The following is a 22,775-nucleotide window of genomic DNA, read 5'->3' on the forward strand; positions in this document are numbered from 1 at the left end:
TATTTTTACATTTTTGCCTCTACTGTATAAAAAACGTTTTCCGACTTATGGTCCCTTTTGTCAGAACGGGTCACTAGATATGTACTTATTTCGAATACGAACAACTTTTTTGAGCTTATTTCTCAGAATTTGGAAATGAGCAACTTCGTTTCGCACTTTTTTCTCGGAATTTGGAAAAAATCAAGGATAGCTGGGAAGGAAGAGAAAAAAGCAACATTAGCGGGTATTTTTAGCAACAATTTACATCACTTCTCGACTCACTAACTGGAAATCTATCTTACATCGATTTGATGTGAGTTAAAATTAGATTAAATTTCTGGAATCTCGTCCAGTTCGTGGAAGGAATTTGATAAAAATTTGAAGAAATTCGTGAACGTCACTGAGACAACGATGATAGCAGTAAACACCGACTCTCGTACCAAATGTTTACATCTGCTCGTCTCGCAGTATAAGTGGTGAACATGCATTAAGTTCCACCAGTTCCTATCAACAATATCATTTCTTGATCAGGTTTCGTCGCGTGATTAACAATTTTATGCAGTAAAATGTATGCGCGACATTTGCAACGATTTTATAATATGTTATTTATGAATTTATTCGTTTCGTTTATTCTTCTAGTGGTAATTAGTCAACAAACTCACTGTGCACACATTAACAATGGTGAATTTTTTACTTATATTTACGCGAGGTGTCGATTCAAGTGCTGATAGCGTGGTGGTGGTATTATTACATATTATAAACAGTTTTCGTGCGCTATTTGATTTTTTCGCACGGAAATCAATTTTTGACAAATCAAAACCTTGCAAAACTCTCAATTTTTCGTTCAATATCTGAAAGTTTTTCTTAGTTAGCTCGACAAAATGAATTGGTTGTCCTCCATTTCTTCATCGAAGTAGGTAGTTGTTTTTTTTTTCAATTTTTCATTTGGCAAGGCCAGCGTACCTACTCGTCTCCCCTTCCAGGGCATTGGCTTGGCTGCTTCTGCGCCGGCTACGGGATTCTCCATCGCGCCCCACCATTTCTTGTCAGCTCTGCTCTCGTATTGAGAAAGTGCATAAATAAGATCACCGTAATAAATTGTTTAATCAGGTTTTCGTCTTATAAAGTACCAAAATGATTCTCAAAAGTGCAAAAAAAATTGATACAAAAAATCGCTAATAAAATAAACACTCGTATAATGGATTTATTGCGCTCGAAATCGGTGCTTTCAAGGGTCATTCCATGTCAAATCAGTCCGGTTTTGGTTTAGGTTCTCCGATTACGCTAAAAAATTTCCTGTATAGGTTCTTTATTTATTAGGAAAGAAAGAAAATCGTCATCATTGGTCCCGACCGTCTCTTGTTGCAGGCGAGACAGGTTTTTTTCAGCAGCTTAATTGAAGCATGTGTTTCCAAAACGCACTAAGTCACTAAGTCCAAAAAAATATTGATAAGAAATTCATGGTACTTTATACTTTTTGGAAACGTAAAAATGACCCAAATTGCCTGATTTTTTGATATGTAGTAGTCAATACCCTTGGGCACAACATACCAAAAAATCAGCCATATTGGGCCGCAACTTTATGCTAAGTGGCTTTGCAACCTCAGAATCTTTAAAAATGGACTTAGTGCGTTTTGGAAACACATGCTTCAATTACTCGAGACTGCTGTAACTTGGAGAAAATCTGTTTGCTACGTTTAAAAATTGATTCAAGAGTCGAGTCAGAGGTCCAAAATTTTAAAAGTTCAAAGTTGAGCTTCTTTGGGAGCTTGATTTTTGAAAACGTGTCGAATTTCGGAACTAAATATGTGATTTCAAAATTAGAAAAAAGCCCAAAAAATTTTGGTCGAATAGGTATGGCTCTTCAAAGGGTACCCCCCGATAAGATAGGCAAAATGCCCTTAACCTCAGATTTCGATGAAACTCACAGGGTATGTTTAGTACCCCCAAAAAATAATTTTGGGCCCATAGCCCGCTCCCCACCCCACCCCCCTCAGCCAGGGGGGTCAAAAAACGCGTTTTTCAGGGGAAAAATTCTGTATCAGCGCGTAATTAAGATAAATTGATTCTGTAAACGAATATAGTTAGAGGATACATGGGCGTACCTCCCTGAATTTTTTCAGAATTTTTCATCACACGGGGAGAGAAGGGGGGACAAAAGAAAACTTTAAATCGACATTACTCCGGAACGAAAAAACATACCAAAACGATTTTTTCGTCAAATATGTATCTTTAGGTCTACTTTCTATAGAAGTCATCACCCGGCCATTTGGAGTGGTGGGTCAAGCTCAAAAGCTCAAAAAACTCTCAAAAAACCACGTTTTTTGCGTTTTTCTCCAAGAATATGGACAAATGGCGGAAATCTAAGAGAACCAAGTTGTTCAGCGTGAAATTTTACCTCAGAATTGTGTAATTGAAAATTCATTTACACCGCATGATCGTAAAACTACATGCGCAGAAGTATTTGTGCTTACATCAAGATAGCTGAAAGGGTATTCCTGGGTAAAATAGGTGAAATGTCCCTGTCCTCGGATTTCTGAAATTTTGATGAAACATATAGTTGGGTACCATTAAAAAAAATGTCGGAGGCAAAAAATCCCCCCCCCCCCCACCTCCCCTTGCTCATAATAGCGAAAAAAGGGCATTTTTCGGGGAGAAAAAATCCATGCTTCAACGAGTTTTGACAAAAAAATCTGTATTCACTCAAAATACTTGAAGGAGATATGATTCTAGCAACTTGAATTTTCTTCAAAAATTGTGGGCCCCCCAGGGGAGATATATTGACAAAAGAAAATTTGAAACCGCCGTATCTCCGAACCTAATTTAAGTACATGAAATTTTTTTTTCAAAAATGTATCTGCATGAGCACTATAATTGGTATTTTTTTTTTCAAATTTTCCCTCCAGGTAGGCCATCTTCAAAAACTCAAAAAACACTCAAAATTGTGTTTTTTTGTCACAGCACCACCAAAAAAAGCGATCCATAATTTTGGATGCTGGCCTCCAAAAACAATAAGAAAACCAACTAACTTCTTTAAGGCTATTCTAATTTTTTGATGAAAAATGGTCAACTTTGGGCGGGGATTGTGCCAAAACTATAGAACGGATTTTTCTAGGGTTTGCTTTCAAAAGCGAGGGTATGTCGAGATATTTTTGATTCAGGACATTTGATGGCTATAATAGGGAATTGGATGGAGGTACTTTAGACGCTCACATCCCTGTTGTAAAAGCAAAATTAGAAAATATGGCTACATACCCTCGATTTCATAGATGAATCAGTATTGGTGAAAAAAATTGGAAGAATTTTGAAAATTCACGGAAAAATCCCCGTCTGAAGTTTAGATGGGAGCGGGTCGCGGGACATAAGCACGACTAAATTCGTTCAATCGATTACATGCAGTCTTACGAACGAATGATGAAAATAACGAACAAATCGGTTTCATATTTCGACCGGTTGTCAAATTAGAATGCTCTCCGCAGAGTATACCCTTAAACTCCAATTTTTTGGCCATAGGCACCCCCTCTCCAAATTTTAGGGCGAAAGTAGACAGACAATATGGGTATCATTATCATATGAACCGAACTCGCTGAACATGAATATGAAGTTTGATTTGCAGTTGGACCCTCCCAACGACCACATTGGGGAGAGGGGTTGCCCAAAAATTAGAGTTTTTGTGAAAAATGCTTCATTATAGCGCTATTTACGCCATGCAACTTCTTAATCAAGGTTTTCTTGAATTACAAGTAGCCTACTTTTCAAGTACATGGTATCTAACTCAAAACTATCAGAAAGGTTTCTTTTTGGTGTCGATGATTAAATTTTTATGTGAATTACCAAGTACATTGAAAAAATCGGTATTACCTACCTACGTACTATGTAGTAGATTGGGTAAATCACCAAAAAAAGAAAAAAAACTGGATTTTTACCAATTTTAGCAAAAACCTGTCATTTTGAGTTGAAAGTTGTACAGAAAAATTCTGGCTCCAGAAGTGCCCCTAAAGGGAAAACATGTGCCCTTAAAGTGGGAGTATTTTCGAAAAAACACGGTTTTTTCACTGTAGCCCCTGTACCCAATTTGTTTTGAGAAAAATGACGATCGACCCAGTCCTAAATGAATATATCTTAGATTCTGCGTCCATTCTATGCTATTATTTTAAATTGTTTTTGTCAATTTTGAAAAATCAACAAAAATTTAGGAATTTTTGCCAATCTTTATCAATTTTTTGAAACCTAAAATATTGTCATCACTGCGTTCCAAAATATTTCCTCAGTTTCAGAAATATATTATCTTTCAATATTTTTTCGTCATTATAGCGAAACTTTTGCGAAGAAAATATTTTCAAAACACCAACTACTAATACCCCCTCTCCAAAAAAAAAAAGATTTACTTTTCAATTTTCTCAGTAGAACCCCAAAAGTGGCCTTGGATTTTGATGGCAATAGCATGGATTGGCGCAGAATCTCAAATACCTATGTAGGTACTTTTATTATACTGTCTCCTCCATATATTTTGAGTGAATACAGATTTTTTTGTCAAAACTCGTTGAAGCATGGATTTTTTCTCCCCGAAAAAGGCCCTTTTTTCGCTATTATGAGCAAGGGGAGGTGGGGGGGATTTTTTGCCTCCGACATTTTTTTTAATGGTACCCAACTATGTTTCATCAAAATTTCAGAAATCCGAGGACAGGGACATTTCACCTATTTTACCCAGGAATACCCTTTCTTGATGTAAGCACAAATACTTCTGCGCATGTAGTTTTACGATCATGCGGTGTAAATGAATTTTCAATTACACAATTCTGAGGTAAAATTTCACGCTGAACAACTTGGTTCTCTTAGATTTCCGCCATTTGTCCATATTCTGGAGAAAAACGCAAAAAACGTGGTTTTTTGAGAGTTTTTTGAGCTTTTGAGCTTGACCCACCACTCCAAATGGCCGGGTGATGACTTCTATAGAAAGTAGACCTAAAGATACATATTTGACGAAAAAATCGTTTTGGTATGTTTTTTCGTTCCGGAGTAATGTCGATTTAAAGTTTTCTTTTGTCCCCCCTTCTCTCCCCGTGTGATGAAAAATTCTGAAAAAATTCAGGGAGGTACGCCCATGTATCCTCTAACTATATTCGTTTACAGAATCAATTTATCTTAATTACGCGCTGATACAGAATTTTTCCCCTGAAAAACGCGTTTTTTGACCCCCCTGGCTGAGGGGGGTGGGGTGGGGAGCGGGCTATGGGCCCAAAATTATTTTTTGGGGGTACTAAACATACCCTGTGAGTTTCATCGAAATCTGAGGTTAAGGGCATTTTGCCTATCTTATCGGGGGGTACCCTTTCCTGAAAATTGCAAAAATCGTGTGACATGAGAATTATTGAGTTTTTGGGGACGAATACGAATACCTACTCAATTTTTCAAGTTTTTCATTTCAACAATCAGTAAAAATTGACACAAAATCGCCGAAAGAAACCAGACGACAGACATCATTTTTAACACTTCAATGAATTTTCAGCAAACACCACTGCACCAATCAATCCCTGCCAGTCAATTCACTGTGGACCGAACGCCAATTGCACGATTCGAAGAGAAGTTCCTATTTGCCAATGCATCGCTGGAACTTCCGGTGATCCATACACTGGCTGTAATCGAGCATGCGAAACCGGTAAGGACTGCTACGAAGGATCAGCTTGCATACGACACAAATGCGTAGATCGATGCCCAGGCTTATGTGGTGTTGACGCTGATTGTTATACTCTCAATCATAGCCCACTATGTTCTTGCCCAGCCGGGTACACAGGAAACCCATACTCAATATGCATACCAACGTATCATTCAACTGGTATGTAACCAAAATTCTAATCTATAAAACATAGTCTGCAGATACCTATCTAAATTTCCATTCAAATTATAGAAAAACCACCGATTGAACATGCATGTCAACCATCACCTTGCGGACCAAACAGCGAATGTCGCACGAACGAACAACAAGCAGTTTGCTCGTGTTTACCAGGCTACGTAGGAAGTCCACCAAACTGTACACGTCCATGTGACTTGAGTTCTGACTGCGAGAAGGATGAAATCTGCCTGAAGCAAAAATGCGTCGATCCCTGTTCCGATATTCCTGATTTTTGCGGATCACAAGCATCGTGCTACGTTCGAAATCATAATGTACACTGCTCCTGCCTATCGGATTACACTGGAGATCCATTTTCGCAGTGTACACCAACGTGTGAGTACCTATTTTCTGTTAAGGTGGTTACTGAATATGGGTTGTAACATTGAAAAACATGATCTCGAAAATATAGGTACCAAGAACGAACCTCCATAAGTCAAACTTCTTTACCTCGAAAACTCTATAACTCTTCTCCCTTCAGCCTCGAATTATCGCGATTCCCATTGTACGTATAATAAGGACTGAAAAATTATGATCCAAAAATAAGAACTGAACAAAAAAATTGGCCGAAAATTTTTTATGAGATACAACCTAAGCTATTCTCGTCCTTTCTGATTATTCTACACTCTTAATTTTTCTTCAGTATATCCTGCTCTACAATCTGAATTTGAAAGTTGATTCCAAAAATTACATAAAATTATTTTGCTTTGTATTCTATAATATTTTTTTTTACAATAGCTGAAAGCCCACCTCCACAGTCAAGCAATCCATGCATTCCTTCGATTTGTGGAGAAAATACAATCTGCCGCGAACAATATGGCTTTGCGACATGCACCTGTCAAGCAGAATATTATGGCAATCCTTATGAAAGATGCCGACTAGAATGTGATGTCAACAGCGACTGTTCATCCCATAAAGTGTGTGTTGAAAATAAATGCCAAGACCCGTGTCCAGGAACGTGTGGAGCAAATGCCGAATGTAAAGTTACATCACATCTGCCAATATGTACATGCTGGCATAGATACACAGGAAATCCATACGCATATTGTACTCTAATACTAGAAGGTACGAAAAATTTGGATAGAAGAAAGCTACATATAAAGCAAATTTGAAAACCAATTCTGAAATTTTTGAAATTCGAAAATTCGATTTCCAAAATTTACATTTAAAATAAAATACGATAGGTAGACAAGCATAAAATAATAGGAACACATTTCTGTGCTAAAAATTTTGAAAACTTCGAAAAATTAAAAATCAGAATTCATACTTTTGAAAAAATATACAATGTAATACTTATCTGGCATGAAATTTTTCAGCAAAAAAGTGAGACTTGCAAAAAATTCTTGAAAAAATTGAGACTTTTTGGAATTTTTTGCAAAAAAGCGACAATTTTCGGTCATTTTTGGCGTGAAACTTTGTAAAAAAATTTTTAGCAAGAAAAATGAAACTATGACAATTCTTGGCATTTTCAGTTTTAAAAAAAGCAGGATTTCTCAGCAATTGAAAAAAGCGAGAATTTTTGTCAGTCTTCGGCAAAAAGCGAGGCTTTCTGGAAATTATCTACTGAAAAAAAATGATAAGATTTTTGGAATTGTTTGCAAACGGTCGACAATTTCTAGAATTTTTTTGACAAGAACCAATACTTTGTGCTCTTTTTTTTTTGGTAGAAAACAATACTTCGAGAATTTTAGCCAAAGGCAGAATTTTTTTTTTCAAAAAGTAAGTAATTTTAGCAACCAAATTTGAAAAACTAAAAGGAATGTTTTTTAGCAACTGTGGTAACTTGATTGCTTGAAAAAGCGAGTAATAGTCCTGAAATCGGGAGAGGGGGGTAGTTCCCAATACTAGGCTGATTCGACAAGGAATGGCCCAACAAGTCTCTGATACTCGCAATACAAGTGTAGGCATCTCATCTCCTGTAATTTCGTAAGTATCCTCTACAAATTAATTTCTACAATACTAGTTTGTTTTCCAATATGCAGAATTTTTTTCTTAATGGATCAAAAACGTGTGTCAAAAGCATAGATTAAAAGCATTTTTTCAAAAATAATGAAATAGGTAAAACATGAATTTGAAAAAAAATGAAAAAAATGTTGAGGGAGAATCGCATGCAGCATCAGTGCCTTCAAAGCAAAAACGCTCCAGTCATTATTTACCCCACCACAAAGCTTTTTCATGATGCATAATTTTGCCAGTATTCCATGTAGGCTTTGAGTATATAATATTTATACTCAAAGATTTCAGGCCAGTTTCTAACATGATTTAATGACTAAGTTAAAAATCCTCTCTTAGCAGCATCGATTTTTTTTTTATTCATTTTTTTGACAAAAGCATTTTTTTCAATAAGATTTTATTATTGCTAAACTTGTGAACTACCAAATGACCTTTTTTCAATTATGTTTCATTATAATATGTAGTATAGGTTTTGGAAAATTAATTGGAAATACTTTTGGGGAAGTTTTCATAATTAAACAGCCTATTTTAAATTCATACCTCAATTATCCAATTATTATTAATCATAAAACCCTTGACAATACCTTGACAATTTTCATTTTAATCAATCTCAGTGTATAACCCAGACTATCTCTTAGACTTGATATGGAAATTTGAATCCTAAATTCACACCATTAACTATACTGATACATACAAATACATGAAAATTATTATCAAATGATCATTATAACACGCTCACTGTAGGTATAATTAAACATTGTGCTTGCATGAAAAAATCTCCATTACATCGAATCTATGTCATTCACGTACCTACCTACTCAGTAAGCTATTACCAACAGAATTTTCTTCTAACCAGTTTATATTGGAGACTAGAGATTCACAAATTGACTTATTACGTCGATATGGCCAAAATTCTAATTCTTTGAATTCAAAAAATTAATTTTGACACAATAGGTATTATCAAAATTTGAATTTTTAGTAGGTAATACCTATTTACTGATAACACAAACTTCAGCCCCACGTTGGGCGCCATTTTGATCCACTTTTTTAAAAATAATGCTACATATATTCGTGGTTAATGACTCAAACTCCAGCCCCATGTTGGGCGCCATTTTGATCCATTTAAAAAAAATGATACAAATATTTGTGGTTCTTGTTGGAAATGTCACTATTGAGATTTTTTGAAACTCATTTTCCAAAAAGGTTTTTTTTGGAAGCTCAACTTTTTTGTGATATAGCCAATTGGACAAGGCAACCCATAACACTCTTCAAAGCAATTGGATATTTTAGAGCAATTCATGCGTTTTTCAATTTTTATTGAAAGGAGTCCAAGTACAAGATCAAATTAATAAAGGAAACGCTCTGGTGCACCTTGCGGTTCTTTCCTGATTGAATTTTATGAAAGATCAACAACCAATGTGTTCATCCAAAAGTGGAGGATTGGTCCCCATATTTCATTCCAACTTTTGTCAAAGTATGTTCCCCAAAAAGGGATGAGGTGTTCATCCAAATTATGCTTTCACTCATCCATTACACCGACTGACACCATATCATACAGTTTCAAAATTGGCCCAACAGGATTTTTTGCCTAGTCAGATTTGGAGGATAAACTAATAAATAAGCCCATCATTTCCGAAATGGCTTTAAGGGGCTGGGGGGCAGGTAAAATGTGAATCAACAAAAAACTTGTGTTGATCTGGTCCAAGAAAACGAAAGCCTTTTTACATCCCATTTCAGGATTCACCTGGGCTTGTCAAGGTTAACTCGTCAAATGAAATCTGACAACATAATTTAAACTCATTTCAACGAATTTTCAGCAAACATCACCGAACCAACCAATCACTGCCACCCATATCGCTGTGGACCAAATGCCAATTGCACGATTCGAAAAGAAGTAGCTGTTTGCCAATGCGCCGCTGGATTCTCCGGTGATCCGTATACTGGATGTAGTCGAGCATGCGAAGCCAACAAAGACTGCTACGAAGGATCAGCTTGCATACGACACAAATGTGTTGATCCATGCCCAGGCGTGTGTGGTGACGATGCTGTTTGTAATGTTGTTAATCATCTTCCTGTTTGTTCATGTCATCCCGAGTACACAGGCGACTCATTCTCAGTATGTAGACACACGAATTCTTCAACTCGTAAGTAACAGAGAAATTCCCATCCACAAAACATAGGATACTGCAAATACCTACTTAAAATTTCCACATTCAAATTACAGAAACCCTTCCAGTTGAAAATTCATGCGAACCAACACCTTGCGGACCCAACAGTGCATGTCGCACTATCAATGGACAAGCAGTTTGCTCGTGTTTACCAGAATACATAGGAAGTCCACCAACATGTAGATCTGAATGTGTCTTGAATTCTGAATGTAGGAAGAATGAAGCCTGCAGGGGACAAAAATGCATCGACCCATGCCCAGACTTATGTGGTGTTGACGCTGTTTGTCATGTTATTGTTAGTCATTATCCCATGTGTTCTTGCCCACGAGGATATACAGGCGACCCATTCTCAATATGCACACACACGAATTCTTCAACTCGTACGTACCTACTTAATAAAAATTCAAATTCTACAAAACATACTGCAAATACTTACTTAAGATTTCCATTCAAATTACAGGAACCCCACCGATTAAAAATCCATGCGAACTATCACCTTGCGGACCTCACAGCGCATGTAGCTTGTACCAAGGAATCGAACCAAGTTGCTCATGTTTACCAGGCTACATAGGAAGTCCACCAACATGCACAGAACCATGTGGTTTTAATTCTGAATGTGAGAAGCATGAAATCTGCCTGAAGCAAAAATGCATCGATCCCTGTTCCGATATCCCTGAGTTTTGCGGATTACACGCATCATGCTACGTTAGAAATCATAACGTACACTGTTCATGCCCATCGGATCCGAACGGAGATCCATTTTCAAAGTGTTCACCAGGATTGCCGATATGTAAGTGAGGAGCTGAGAATCAAAACTCACATTTGCCACCATAAACGATTTTGAGAAAAACGCGAAAAACTGAGTTAGTAGTGTTGCCAGTTGAAAAAACTTATAATACCAAAATGAATCATTAGATAGCGCTACTAGAACACGATTCCCTGTGTTGACTGATTTTCACCTAGCTCCCTTCTGCTTTAATATCCAGACAAAGAATGGCAAATGTGAGTTTTGACTCCAAGATTTGCAATCAAATTTTTTTTCACTGTTTTAATTAAGACGATAGGGAAAAGTTTGATAACAAGCTAAATTTTGGTACACGGGGGTTTTTTGATACGCTGAACACGAATTTGGGATGTCCAGGTGAATCCGGTGTACGCTTCCCCCTTTTTTGTGGACCTTAAGCCCCCAAATTTGTTTTTTTGCGTTTAAGTCCGAAAATATGCAATTTTATGCAAGATTTATGTTTTTTGGGTCGCAGAATACGAATTTGACAATATTTTTTTTGTAGGGGTGGGGGATGAGGGGGTTAGGGGGGCGAGAAATTCAAAATTTGACTATAATGATGTGTGACATGTCGAAATGTATGTTTTCGTGGTTGTAGATCACGAATTTGACAATATTTTTTTCGTAAGGGTTGTTGGTGGGGGATGAAGGGGGTGAAAAATTCAAAATTTGACCATAATGATGTGTGATAAGTCGAAATGTATGTTTTTGAGGGTGTAGATCACGAATTTGACAACATTTTTTTCGTAGGGGTGAATTGTGGGGGATGAAGGGGGTGAAAACGGTGAACAATTCAAAATTTGACTATAATGATGTGTAATATGTCGAAATGTACCAAGTATGAATAATTCAACTGAAAGTGAGTAATTTTCATCAATTTACTCGATTTTAGTTTGTTATAAAGTCATTATAGAGGTTTAATTTACGTCAAAACTCCGTGTTTTGCCTATTCTGCTACATAAATAGGAATAGAACAAATTTTTGCACGTAGATGCACGGGAAATCCCAGGGGCTAGTACTTCAGATAGTGTATTTCAAGATGTCATTTACCATTTTTGCCCCCGAATGCCCCGGCGACGACAACAGTCAATTATAGTGAAAAATCATGGTGAATTTTGTTTAAATGTTACAAATTTTTTCTTCCAGGGACTTTGACGGCTCTCCAATAGAAAATTCTCCATCCCCCACCCTTCACCTTTTCTACACCTTCAAAAACATACATTGTGACATATCACACATCATAATGGTCAAATTTTGAATTTTTCACCGTTTTCACCCCCTTCATCCCCCACAATTCACCCCTACGAAAAAAATATTGTCAAATTCGTGATCTACACCCTCAAAAACATACATTTCGACATATCACACATCATTATGGTCAAATTTTGAATTTTTCACCCCCTTCATCCCCCACCATCAACCCTTACGAAAAAAATATTGTCAAATTCGTGATCTACAACCACGAAAACATACATTTCGACATGTCACACATCATTATAGTCAAATTTTGAATTTTTAACCATTTTCACCCCTCAGCCCCCACCATTGACCCCTACGAAAAAAAATATTGTCAAATTCGTGTTCTACACCCTCAAAAACATAGATTTCGACATATCACACATCATTATAGTCAAATTTTGAATTTTTCGCCCCCCTAACCCCCTCATCCCCCACCCCTACAAAAAAAATATTGTCAAATTCGTATTCTGCGACCCAAAAAACATATTTTCGGACTTAAACGCAAAAAAACAAATTTGGGGGCTTAAGGTCCACAAAAAAGGGGGAAGCGTACACCGGATTCACCTGGACACCCCAAATTCGTGTTCAGCGTATCAAAAAACCCCCGTGTACCAAAATTCAGCTTGTTATCAAACTTTTCCCTATGGAATTTTGCAAACAAAACTAAGTTTTCATCAAAACTCACATTTGCCAATGGCAAATGTGAGTTTTGATTCTAACCCTTGGTTTTGAAGGTGAATTTCACACCAAAATGACTTTGATCCAAAAAAACCGAATATGTCACATTATAGAGTGTAAAACGGTATATCCAAATCTGCCATAAAACGGTATTTTTTTTTTTTTGGCAAATGTGAGTTTTGATTCTCAGCTCCTCAAGTATTTTCAGTTAGCTGGCTATTGAATGTGCAGGATTAAGGTTTGAAAAACTTGATTAATAATAATGTTCACAGCTCCGGCTACGAATTCAACATCCCCCTGTCAACCAAATCCTTGTGGTCCAAACTCGCAATGTAGAGAAATCAATGACACTGCTGTGTGCTCCTGTCTACGAGGTTATGTTGGATCACCGCCATCTTGTCGAACGGAATGTACCGTGAATTCAGATTGCTATAGCGATTTGGCCTGCATTAATCAACGTTGTAGGGATCCTTGCCCAGGAACCTGCGGTATCAATGCAAAATGTAGAGCTATAGAGCATATTCCCAATTGCAATTGTATTGATGGGTATACTGGCAATCCTTTCGTTCATTGCTCTCCAATGAATACCAGTAAGTAACGTAACAAGCACTTAAGGCCACTGCAAGGCAAGGATACCTATTTCTTGAATTTAATCAATATCTAATGTTCACAGCTTCGAATCCGACAACAAATCCACCAACAGGTGCCTGTTTATCAAGTCGTTGTGGTTTGAATACGGTATGTAAAGACATCAATGGCACTGCTGTATGCAATTGTTTACCCGGTTACATGGGATCACCAGAAATAGGCTGTCGGCCGGAATGTTTCAATAATTTAGATTGCGTTGATCACTTTGCTTGTCTTAACCAAAAATGTAAAGATCCTTGTCCTGGACTTTGCGCTGAAAATGCAACGTGTCGGGTTATACAGCATACTCCCTCATGCACTTGTAATGATGGGTATAATGGAGATCCTTTCTTTAGATGCTCTCCGACTCCGACCAGTGAGTAGCAATCGCTCGTGTCCACCAAAGGCACACCGAGGAAATCCGCATTGAACGTGTTCGCCAATATGTAGTGAATATTTTTACATCTAGTGTATTGGCAGCTTTGCAGCTATCCTCATTTTACATTAATGATTTACTGGATGCTGTTCTGGCGATAACAATTAGTGGTAGTTTCATACTTGGTTATTATATTATTTGTATAGTCGAATACAACTTTTCCCAAAAGTGCACTTACTTTTTATTACTTTGGCGAAAAAGTAAAATTTTTGACAATTAACAAAACTTAATAGGTACTTGGAAAATTGGGGAAAAAAATCATTTTGGATAAAATATAAATTTGTGTAGTCAAGTATGAGATCAAAAGTGCAAAAATGCTGAAAATTAGTCAAGTCCCATTTTGAAAATTGATGAAGGGAGGGAGGGTAAAAATTTAGAAATAACTGGTGAGGGGGTACTTTCCAGCTTTCTAGCTCAAAAAAGTGAAATTTGAATTTCTCATTTTTTTTTTGATTTTTCAAAGTTTACGTATCAAATGAAGCAGCTATTGTTAAAAAGTAACCGTTCCACCAAAAGTGGTTCTGAGAAAATCGAAAAAAACTGTCTCATTCTTCATAGCATTAACCGAATTAGATGAAATTTTAACCATAGACAGATTTCAACACCCTTCAACCACTACCAGTATCAAATTTTCCCTGAATCCCCCTCAAAAAGCACTAGCCCCCCTCAAAAATTGGGAATGGTGCCCTTTTAACACTCAACGAAAAAAAAAATCATTTTTTCCTCAGAAAAATTGAAATAAACATCCATTGTTATATTCAATCCGAAAGTTCATGACATGTTACTGAAAGGAAATTTCATCCTCTACAATTTTGTTCATAATCATTTTTATTGTAGAATGTACCGTTTGCCCAGAAAATCAACTTTATTGTCAAAAAATGAGAAAATCAACTTTTTTGTCAAATACGAGTTTTGAATCACATTTTTTGACATTAAAGTTGATTAACTGGGCGAACGGTACATTCTACAATAAAAATGGTTATGAACAAAATTGTAGAGAATAAAATTTCCTTCCAGTAACATGTCACGAATCTTTGAAATGAATACCTTTTAACACTCAGTGCATATTTTGATGGCCTAAAAACGCTGGAAAAAAAAGTGGAATCAGTAACTTTGGTACTTCCAGAGATGGGTCTACCCTTAGAGAATCTGACCTCATGCATAACTCATATACCTCAAAAAAGTGGAATGAGTCACTTTTAACAATAGCGGTTTCAATATGAAAATATAATAATCTTATGTAGCTCATAAAATTTTTGCTTGTAAGTAGGTCTACGGCATTTTTGTACGCTCTTTCGATCTAGCTCTGCCAGGTGCGAAAATATAATTATGTGATCCGTTCTGACAGAAGGGGCCACAAGTCGGATAGGTATTTCATTTTCAATATTTTGGCTATTTTGAAAACTAGGCATCATACCGAGTCGAATGAGACCAATTTTTTACTTCTGTAATGGTAAATCCTACACTTACTCGTTGTTAGCCCTCAGACTACTTATACCATCTGGCTCTGAGGCCTACTAACGACTAAGTCTCACGGTATCAAATACCTAACTCCGTTCTACCATATACCAAATACTCTCATAAATATAACAACGCAATAAATGACCAAAGTGATTTACTCTGAATATTTATTCAAGCACATGAACAAGGTTTATAGTACATGTTGCTACAATGTACAATTGCTACCATTCATATAACAACGAAAGATTCTGCTTAAAGGCATGAACGTTCTCCAAGCTAGCGTAAAAGCTCTATCTTGCTCGTTAGAAGAAGATTGGAAAACTGCGAAGCAACTCTGTAACTTACTCTCGGCCGTCAGCTTCCCTGAACCAGTCCACCAGATGGCGTTGCACCTGGTTCAGTGCAGCCTCCGACCTGGGCATCAAATTACCACTGTAGAGTGGTAACATGGAGTCCCAAGTACCCTCTACATAATGCCCCGGCTGGGTATAGCTCGGGGGCCCGACTGGATACGCAGCCTAAAAGAGGCCTACTCAGCGTCTCGTAGAGTACTTGGGCTCCTCCTGCCCCGCTTCGTATGCCAGAAGTGGCCTGCTCGTTATATGGCCCTACATCCCTATCTGGCTACTCTTGCAGAATCTTTGTACAATTTCGCGATCTTAAGATTAACATATCTAAACATTTGTATTAATAATAATATTACAATCGAATTTTATCACTATGCTAATCTTATGCATCATACCCTTGTCTGGACCGGAACTTGGCTGGAACTCTGGAACTCCTTCTTGACTCGAACCCTGTAAACTACTCAGGTGAGCTACTCGAATAATTCAACTCTTTTCTTTCTCTCTGTTCCAGGTTTTTCACTGGAGTTCAACCCGTTACTTCACTGCTTCCAGACTCAGGTAACTACTCTTTCATTTACTCATAGTCTACCTCCGAATATCAACACTCTGTTTTTTCACAGGTGCTGAACCTTCAACACGTCTGGACCAGTTCACGCATGCTAACTCCAGCTACTCGTATTATTCATGCAGTCTACTCGTTGCTACCTGTCACGGGACGTAATATTTTTTATTTCTATTTTACCATTTTTCGAGAAAAAAAAACTTTGTACTTTGTTTTTTCTCTTTTTTCTTTTCACAGGTATCTCGTTGGTAGAGCTGCTCTTTGGTTCCATTCCCGTTCAAACACATTGGTTCGCGAAATGAAAAACTTCAATACTCATTGCGTAAGTTTTATTTTATATCACATTTTTCACCTCGTATTTTGGCTACTCTTATGATGATTAACAAAGAACACAAACAAAAAAACAATCCAAATTTACATCTTTCTCTTTGTTACATACTCGTTTGCCTAATTCAAAAATAACAAAATCATCTCAACACAAAAATTCACGCATGTGGAGAGAAAAAAGAAAAAAAAACACAAACAAATTCACTAAACATTCAATTTGGCACCACTTTCTCTTTATTAGTGCACCAACACATTCAAAAAATGCAAAAAGTACAATAAAATAACAAGAACAATCCCATCTACTCGTAAAAAACAATATGGGGAGAACCAATTCTTCTCTTTTGGCTTCTCTTTTGGCAAACGAAAACAAAAAAAAAACAATTACATTCTCAAAAAAAAAATTATAAAAATAACAAAATTTACAGTCTTCTCCTCTTTTTGACTCAACTAGGAACTATTACAGACGAATTCTAACCCATTTCCGGTCGCTACTCTTTACCGACGGTGATTTTCCGGATTCTGGTTATTTTGGCGCTGAGCCATCTCAGCATCTCGTCGTCTACTTTCTCGTCTTTCGGCTAGCCGTCCTCTACCCAGACCAACACCAATCGCCGGTACCGCTACTGGCTGCGGCATTCGATTCTCTGGCTGCTGCTCAGGGTTCTGACGCTGCTGCTCGGGGACATTTTGTCGAATTGGCTGTTGCGCGATGGCCTGAATTCGTTCATCGCGAGCTACTCGCTGCTCTTGGGCCGCTGGTCTATCCTGCGCTGCTTGCTGCCACCTTCGATCTTCCCGAGCTACTCGTGGCCTCGGTGCCGGTTCAAATTCTCGGACGTTCATGTTCGGCTCCGGCAGCAGTCTCCGATTCGGGTTTCGATACTCTTGCGCCTGCACTCTGTCTATGAGATCTCTCTCATGGACTTCATGCGCCAATCTCTCCATCACCGCGTTTCTGTCCACGTGTCCGCGCGCTTCTCGGTCGTGTCGTCGTAATTCGTGACTTCTATCAATTTGGTCTCGACGCTGCTCATCCGTAGGTCGCGGTGGATCGCGCTCCCTTGCCAAGTGGCCGTACGCGTGCCTTCTCTCTATGCTGGCATATTCGAAAACTCGCACGAGCGCCTCGCTTACTTGGTGCTCATTTAGATACGGAGTCGGTCCACGGAATACTGTCGGAGGGACTCGATTTACCACCTCTTCGAGACCTTCTAGGTAAACGTACCTGCCTGGGAAATAATCACCAGGGCTTTCTCGTAGAAATTGTCTCAACTCGTTCCTCCTCACCGGACACTGCGGCCACGTTACCGGCGGTACCATCAAGATGTGGCGAGTTCCATGTCTAAACATAGTCTGCCACAGTTCTCTGATGCGTATCTTGATCTCTTCGAGCTCCTCTTTTTCTGTCTCGTACTGACCAATGGACATAATCACCCTTTGAGGCGACCGCAGTACGAATCTCCGAAGATTCTTCCTTATCGTCGTAATCGGTATTCGAGAGCCAGACATGGGGTGGATCTTCCATGCCTCTTTCTCCTCTCGGTTTTGAAAAATTATCTCGCTAACTAGCGCGTGCGCTAAACTATCTCCAATTACTATAAACGAGTTTATGCCATAGAAAGCTACTCCTTCCCGCCAGTATCGTCCGATCAGGCCCGCTGCTCCGTCTCGTTCATAAAATGAATCATCCCGCGCCGTCAAGTTATCATCTAATATGATCCCTCTGCTCTGCATGGCCAATTGCAGCGTATCGCGAGTGACCGGGAACCATACGTTACGATAATATCGCTGCCCGTCCGGTTCCACCTGGAAGCTAGCCAAAATCCACACTGGGGCGGGATGTGGTGGTCGCTGCTCGACCGGTATGAAGCACTCTTCTACCGGCAGTGGCTCCAAGTAGCCCGCCTGCGCATTCACCTCTTGTTGATCAAGCTCGCGCAGCATCTCTTCAATATTATGGCGATATTGCGCCTCTCGCTCAATCAGTACTAGTCGTGCTCGTTCCTGCGCGTTTACCTGGGCAACACCCGGTAGCTGTTCTCGTAACACCGGGCTCGGCGGTGGCGGCGGCTGACACGGGGCCGGGTCGCTTGGCGGTGGCGGTGGCGTGCTCGCCGCGAGCTCCTCCACCTCGTTCGAACTCGCTGCCAGCTCGAGCACCTCTTGGCTCGACTGAGTAATTTCTCCCTCTTCTACCGACTTTGATTCGCTGCGCGTCTTACTCCTCGTTTGGACTCCTTCAGCTGCTCGTTCGGGGGTTATTTCTTTTTCTACAGAGGGCTCCTCTTTCGTCGAAGGTTTCCCTTTCGTCGTTCTCTTTCGTGCCGGGGCCTTCTTCTTCGCAGCCGGTTTCTTCTTCGGCGGCGTCGGCTTTTTCTTTTTTGACACTGATTTCTTCTTTGCCGGAGCTTCTTTTTTTGCTGCGGCTTTGCGCCGAGGTCTTTTCGGTGGTGACGAGCTCGAAGAACTGGAGTCTGAGCTACTCGACGAGCTGCTCCTTGATCTGCCTCGTTTGATCGACTCGACGCCGGAAACGCCCGACTTCGACGCACTCGAACGGACAGATTTCTTTGACGACGAACCTTCCGTAGTCGTATCCTTTCGGCTCGAACGAGACTCACTTTTTCTTGTGCTGCTGTCGGCGTCTGACGCTGGCGTACCCGTCACGACGTCCACTGGTCGCTTCTCTGTCTTCGGTGTCGACTCTTGCTTCTTTACTTTCGCTTCAAGCAGAGTTTTCCGAATCAGGTTTTCTGTCTCATCGGAGTTCGGTTTTGCGTCATTTTCAGCATCTCCTCGCATGTCTAACAGCCTTTGGATTTCGCCACGTAAATCGTCTCTACTTGCTCTTTCTAAACACAGTTTTAAAGACGCAATTAGTACCCCATCGGGAATGTCACTACTACGAGATATTTTGGACGCAGAGCTCTCAGCCGACGTACTCTCACTCGTTCTCTTTCGTGTAACACGTCTCGACACTCTTTCGTCAGCTCGAGGGCTTACTTCGCTATTCTTACCCGAATTCGGAGTACTCGAGTCTTCGACGCTTTCGTAGTTTAACGAGGCTCCTCTGTTAACTTTCGAGATAACCTCGGGCGACAGGACCGGAATAACAACACTTGGCGTCGGTGGCTTCTCGTTTTCTATAGGCTGCTCTACCGCCTCTATTTTTATTGCTTCGGGCTGCTCGTCGATTGCAGGCTCCTCGGTCGTAGATGGCCTCGCTTCCGCTTGTCTTTGCGACCGCCTTACGGTGATCCGTGCTCGTTCGGTCTCGTTGTTCAACAGCTCGAAGATGTCTTCGTAAGAAATTGACAGCTCCTCTAAACGGCTGTTCAAACCGATCATCTGCATAGCCACCGGCAGCTCAACACCTATTTAGCAAAACACACGAGAGAATACACAACTCGTTTACTACTCGTTGCATTTCTTGAGATCAAAGCTATATTTGCCGACGCTTACCTCCTAACACCGGCACAACGTCCAAACCATCGAGTATCTCAGTCAAGGTAATCTCGCGCTCCTCTGCTTGGCGATCCAGGTCCAGCAGCATCATGACACGGTGGTCTTCAATATGATTAAAGCTACGCGCTCGACTTATTGCGCTTAATGCTCGTTCGAAACTCGTGTCGTTCTCGCGCAACGCTTCTTCGAACTGCTGGTAACGTCTGTCGCGGATAGCTCTGTTTTCTGTGACACACAAAACACGTAAAATATAAGCTTACTCGTTTATCGTGAACCTACTCGTTCTTTATTAAGCTTACCCGCATCGAACCGCACGTCAAAGTCTCGTTTTTCTTTCTCGATCGCGTAGGCGTCTTCCACCAGCTCCTCTGGCGTCGGTTCTTCCTTGCCTTCATGCGCTAGTAGGAGGACCCGATTCCGATCAGCAAGTGCAGTAGCGGTAGCCTGCAGCTCGTCTAATTCTTTACGCAGACGCACCGCTTCGTCGATTGCGATTTTCAGCTCGCGTTCTCGTAGCTCCAATTCGGTTCTCGGCGTATTTCTCATGAGCGACTCGTTTTGCTCGATCAGCGTTTGTACCTGTCGTTCCGCATCCCGCAATCTTTCCCGCAGCGATTCGTTATCTTCGTTGGCCCGTCTCGAAATCTCCGTCGTGCCACCTCGTAATTTTACCCATGTGGCCGGATCGACTTTACCGGATTTTTTACACCGGACCACCGGACAATCACCCGGCACCTCGACATTATGCTTTTTCATGCATTTTTTGTGCAACTGATGTCCGCATGGCAAGGCGAGGGCTCTGGAATTCGATTTTTTGCTTCTCGAGCCTTCACCAATGGCCTGTCCGCATAGCTGGCAGCGGAAAACGCGGTAATGCGTTGCGTCATCTTCCTCTTCGCTACATTTAAATAACAATTACACCGTACTTTGTTAATTATCGATGCTACTCGGGAATAATCTAATTTTTACTCTATTCTACAGGTATCGAAGATCTTTACCTTTCGGATGTGCTGCTGTTACTATCATCCCAAACAAACGCTCGTCTCGGTACGTCTTCTCTTTCGTTCGCGTCGTTCATCGTATCGTCTATAACTGTGAGAAAATCAACGAAAAAACCGGTAAGTTCAAATGCACTTTCGTGTTGCTACACTTAATCTACTCTATTTATCTTAACTACCTATGTCTAATTAGAAGATCACTTCTAGCTATTTGAATTTGCCAGTCACGATCCAATACGTCTTACTACTGTAAAACAACCGACAGGTAATTAATTTTCGAAACAATCTTGGTTTACTCGTAGGTACGTGCAAGCTACTCATAGGTGTTTCTAAATTCAGCTTACCTTATTTCAGCGTCGATATAATTCTCGTCAAACGAATATTTAACACACGAACGTCCAACTAATCAGCTGAAACAGGTAACGAACATCTCAATATGCTACTCGTAGTTCACTTTTTAATTACACGTACTTCCAATTAGCACTACGTTTAAATTTATGATAGTTTACTCTGTGCATTTCGCTTACCTTTTGTAATGAAACAAAACTTCGTCGAAAAATTTCATGCCACAACTTGACTACTATCGTTCTTCCAACTCGTTGAAATATGAGAAAAAACCACGTCGCTTCTCGTGTAGCCGGTATCTTCTTCGGCTGTGTGCAAAAAATACCACACTAAATTAATAATCTTTCACTAATCAAGCATGACGTATCGTGTAACACAATTAATTGCACACGAGGATAAACAAATTCAACTTACCCAGTCGAAATACACGAGGAGCTACCCTTTTACTGGAATTTTTCTTCTAATCAACGCGTTTCGAATTTTTATTCGCTTTTCTAACGGAAAAATACAACACGAGCGAATTAAAAACCATATACAATAGACTTACGCCATTTTGATTTTAGGTTTCTTTGTTAGACCTTACCGAAACAAACATGCAGCAAACTGTTCACTTCTCAAATAAATTACCCGATTTTTTACTTTTTACACCAAATTAACCGATTTCGCATATATACTCGCGTACGTGAGCTTTTACGGTCACCAATTAGCGCAAAATTCACCACGAAAGCACCAAAATTCCAACTTTTACAATTACGCACTTTATTGCAAACTTTCAACAAACATTCACGTTATTACATCACACGCATCAATAATACATCAAAACTGCAACGTCCTTGGCATTACTTTTCTCGTTCGTTGGTTCGTTTCAACCGATCTAGTTTTATCAGCTGATGCGTGCGACTCTTTACCACCCCCCGCCTACCCGCTAACGTGCAGACTACTCTCTGCTTCGTACTACAGGTTGCGGGGAGCCGCTCGTTTTCGTTCTCGTTGCGTTCGTTCCATTCTACCCCCCGCCTACTCGCTAGTACTACTTCTCTTCATACAGCTCGTATGCTACTCGGATAGAACTTGCTTTTACTTTCAATGGCTTGCTCTTTTTGGTTTTTTTTTTTTTTTTTTTTAAACTAGATTAAAATATTGCTACGAGTAATTTGAATAAAATAAGATTTAAAACTAATAAAAAAAAAAAATTACTTACAGATTAAAATTTAGGCACCAACCAGTACCTCGAATTCCAGCTACTCTTTTTCTCTTTTTATTTCAGCACGTCCTCGTAATTCATGTACAACTCTACGAACATCACACGGTGATGAGATTCTAATTTTTCCAGAGCTATAAAATTTACTGTTTTCTTTTTTCTTCTTTTCGTGCTTGTAGGTGGTACATAATCCGGATCGTCTGATCCAGGTGCTTTTTCACCTGGCTTCAACTTTTTCGTTCTTTTTCTATCTTTATCTTTCTTTTCCGCGTTCGCAAGTATTTCTCCAGCCTTTGTTGTCAAACCAACGGCTTT

General features: G+C 39.6%; 2 protein-coding genes and 1 long non-coding RNA gene across 4 annotated transcripts in view; 1 reads left to right on the plus strand and 2 right to left on the minus strand.

The window, feature by feature from the left end:
- The window catches only part of LOC135833764 (uncharacterized), a 265,501-nt gene that overhangs the window by 126,178 nt on the left and 116,548 nt on the right, over positions 1–22,775 (minus strand). The window lies entirely within an intron of this gene.
- LOC135833716 (neurogenic locus notch homolog protein 2-like) lies at positions 467–13,925 on the plus strand. The gene is made up of 9 exons (XM_065347472.1): positions 467–660; positions 5,489–5,815; positions 5,888–6,205; positions 6,608–6,934; positions 9,640–9,966; positions 10,047–10,370; positions 10,451–10,780; positions 12,964–13,281; positions 13,365–13,925. Exons 1-9 carry the CDS (start codon positions 546–548, stop codon positions 13,700–13,702), a joined length of 2,724 nt encoding a protein of 907 aa, XP_065203544.1. The 5' UTR covers positions 467–545; the 3' UTR covers positions 13,703–13,925.
- On the minus strand, positions 16,879–21,008 carry LOC135833713 (uncharacterized). 2 transcript variants are annotated; one of them, XM_065347468.1, is made up of 5 exons: positions 20,915–21,008; positions 20,216–20,814; positions 19,914–20,141; positions 19,469–19,825; positions 16,879–19,303 (listed from the first exon to the last, which is right to left on the minus strand). In XM_065347468.1, exons 1-5 carry the CDS (start codon positions 20,992–20,994, stop codon positions 16,947–16,949), a joined length of 3,621 nt encoding a protein of 1,206 aa, XP_065203540.1. In that variant the 5' UTR covers positions 20,995–21,008; the 3' UTR covers positions 16,879–16,946. The 2 variants fall into 2 exon arrangements, with proteins under 2 accessions (XP_065203540.1, XP_065203538.1); XM_065347466.1 differs by having other exon boundaries at positions 16,879–19,825.

This window comes from Planococcus citri, chromosome 2 (assembly GCF_950023065.1).
Source record: "Planococcus citri chromosome 2, ihPlaCitr1.1, whole genome shotgun sequence".
In the NCBI taxonomy this organism is placed as follows: Eukaryota; Metazoa; Arthropoda; class Insecta; order Hemiptera; family Pseudococcidae; genus Planococcus; species Planococcus citri.

Excerpts from the sequence above, each read along its gene's own strand:
- LOC135833716 (XM_065347472.1), top strand. The coding sequence starts at position 546 with ATGTATGCGCGACATTTGCAACGATTTTATAATATGTTATTTATGAAT. Across the intron at positions 6,206-6,607 it reads TTCGCAGTGTACACCAACGT|CTGAAAGCCCACCTCCACAG; the intron begins GTGAGTACCTAT and ends TTTTTACAATAG. Across the intron at positions 9,967-10,046 it reads ACACACGAATTCTTCAACTC|AAACCCTTCCAGTTGAAAAT; the intron begins GTAAGTAACAGA and ends TTCAAATTACAG.
- LOC135833713 (XM_065347466.1), bottom strand. The coding sequence starts at position 20,994 with ATGAACGACGCGAACGAAAGAGAAGACGTACCGAGACGAGCGTTTGTT. Across the intron at positions 20,815-20,914 it reads AACAGCAGCACATCCGAAAG|CGAAGAGGAAGATGACGCAA; the intron begins GTAAAGATCTTC and ends ATTTAAATGTAG. Across the intron at positions 20,142-20,215 it reads TGACGTGCGGTTCGATGCGG|AAAACAGAGCTATCCGCGAC; the intron begins GTAAGCTTAATA and ends TGTGTGTCACAG.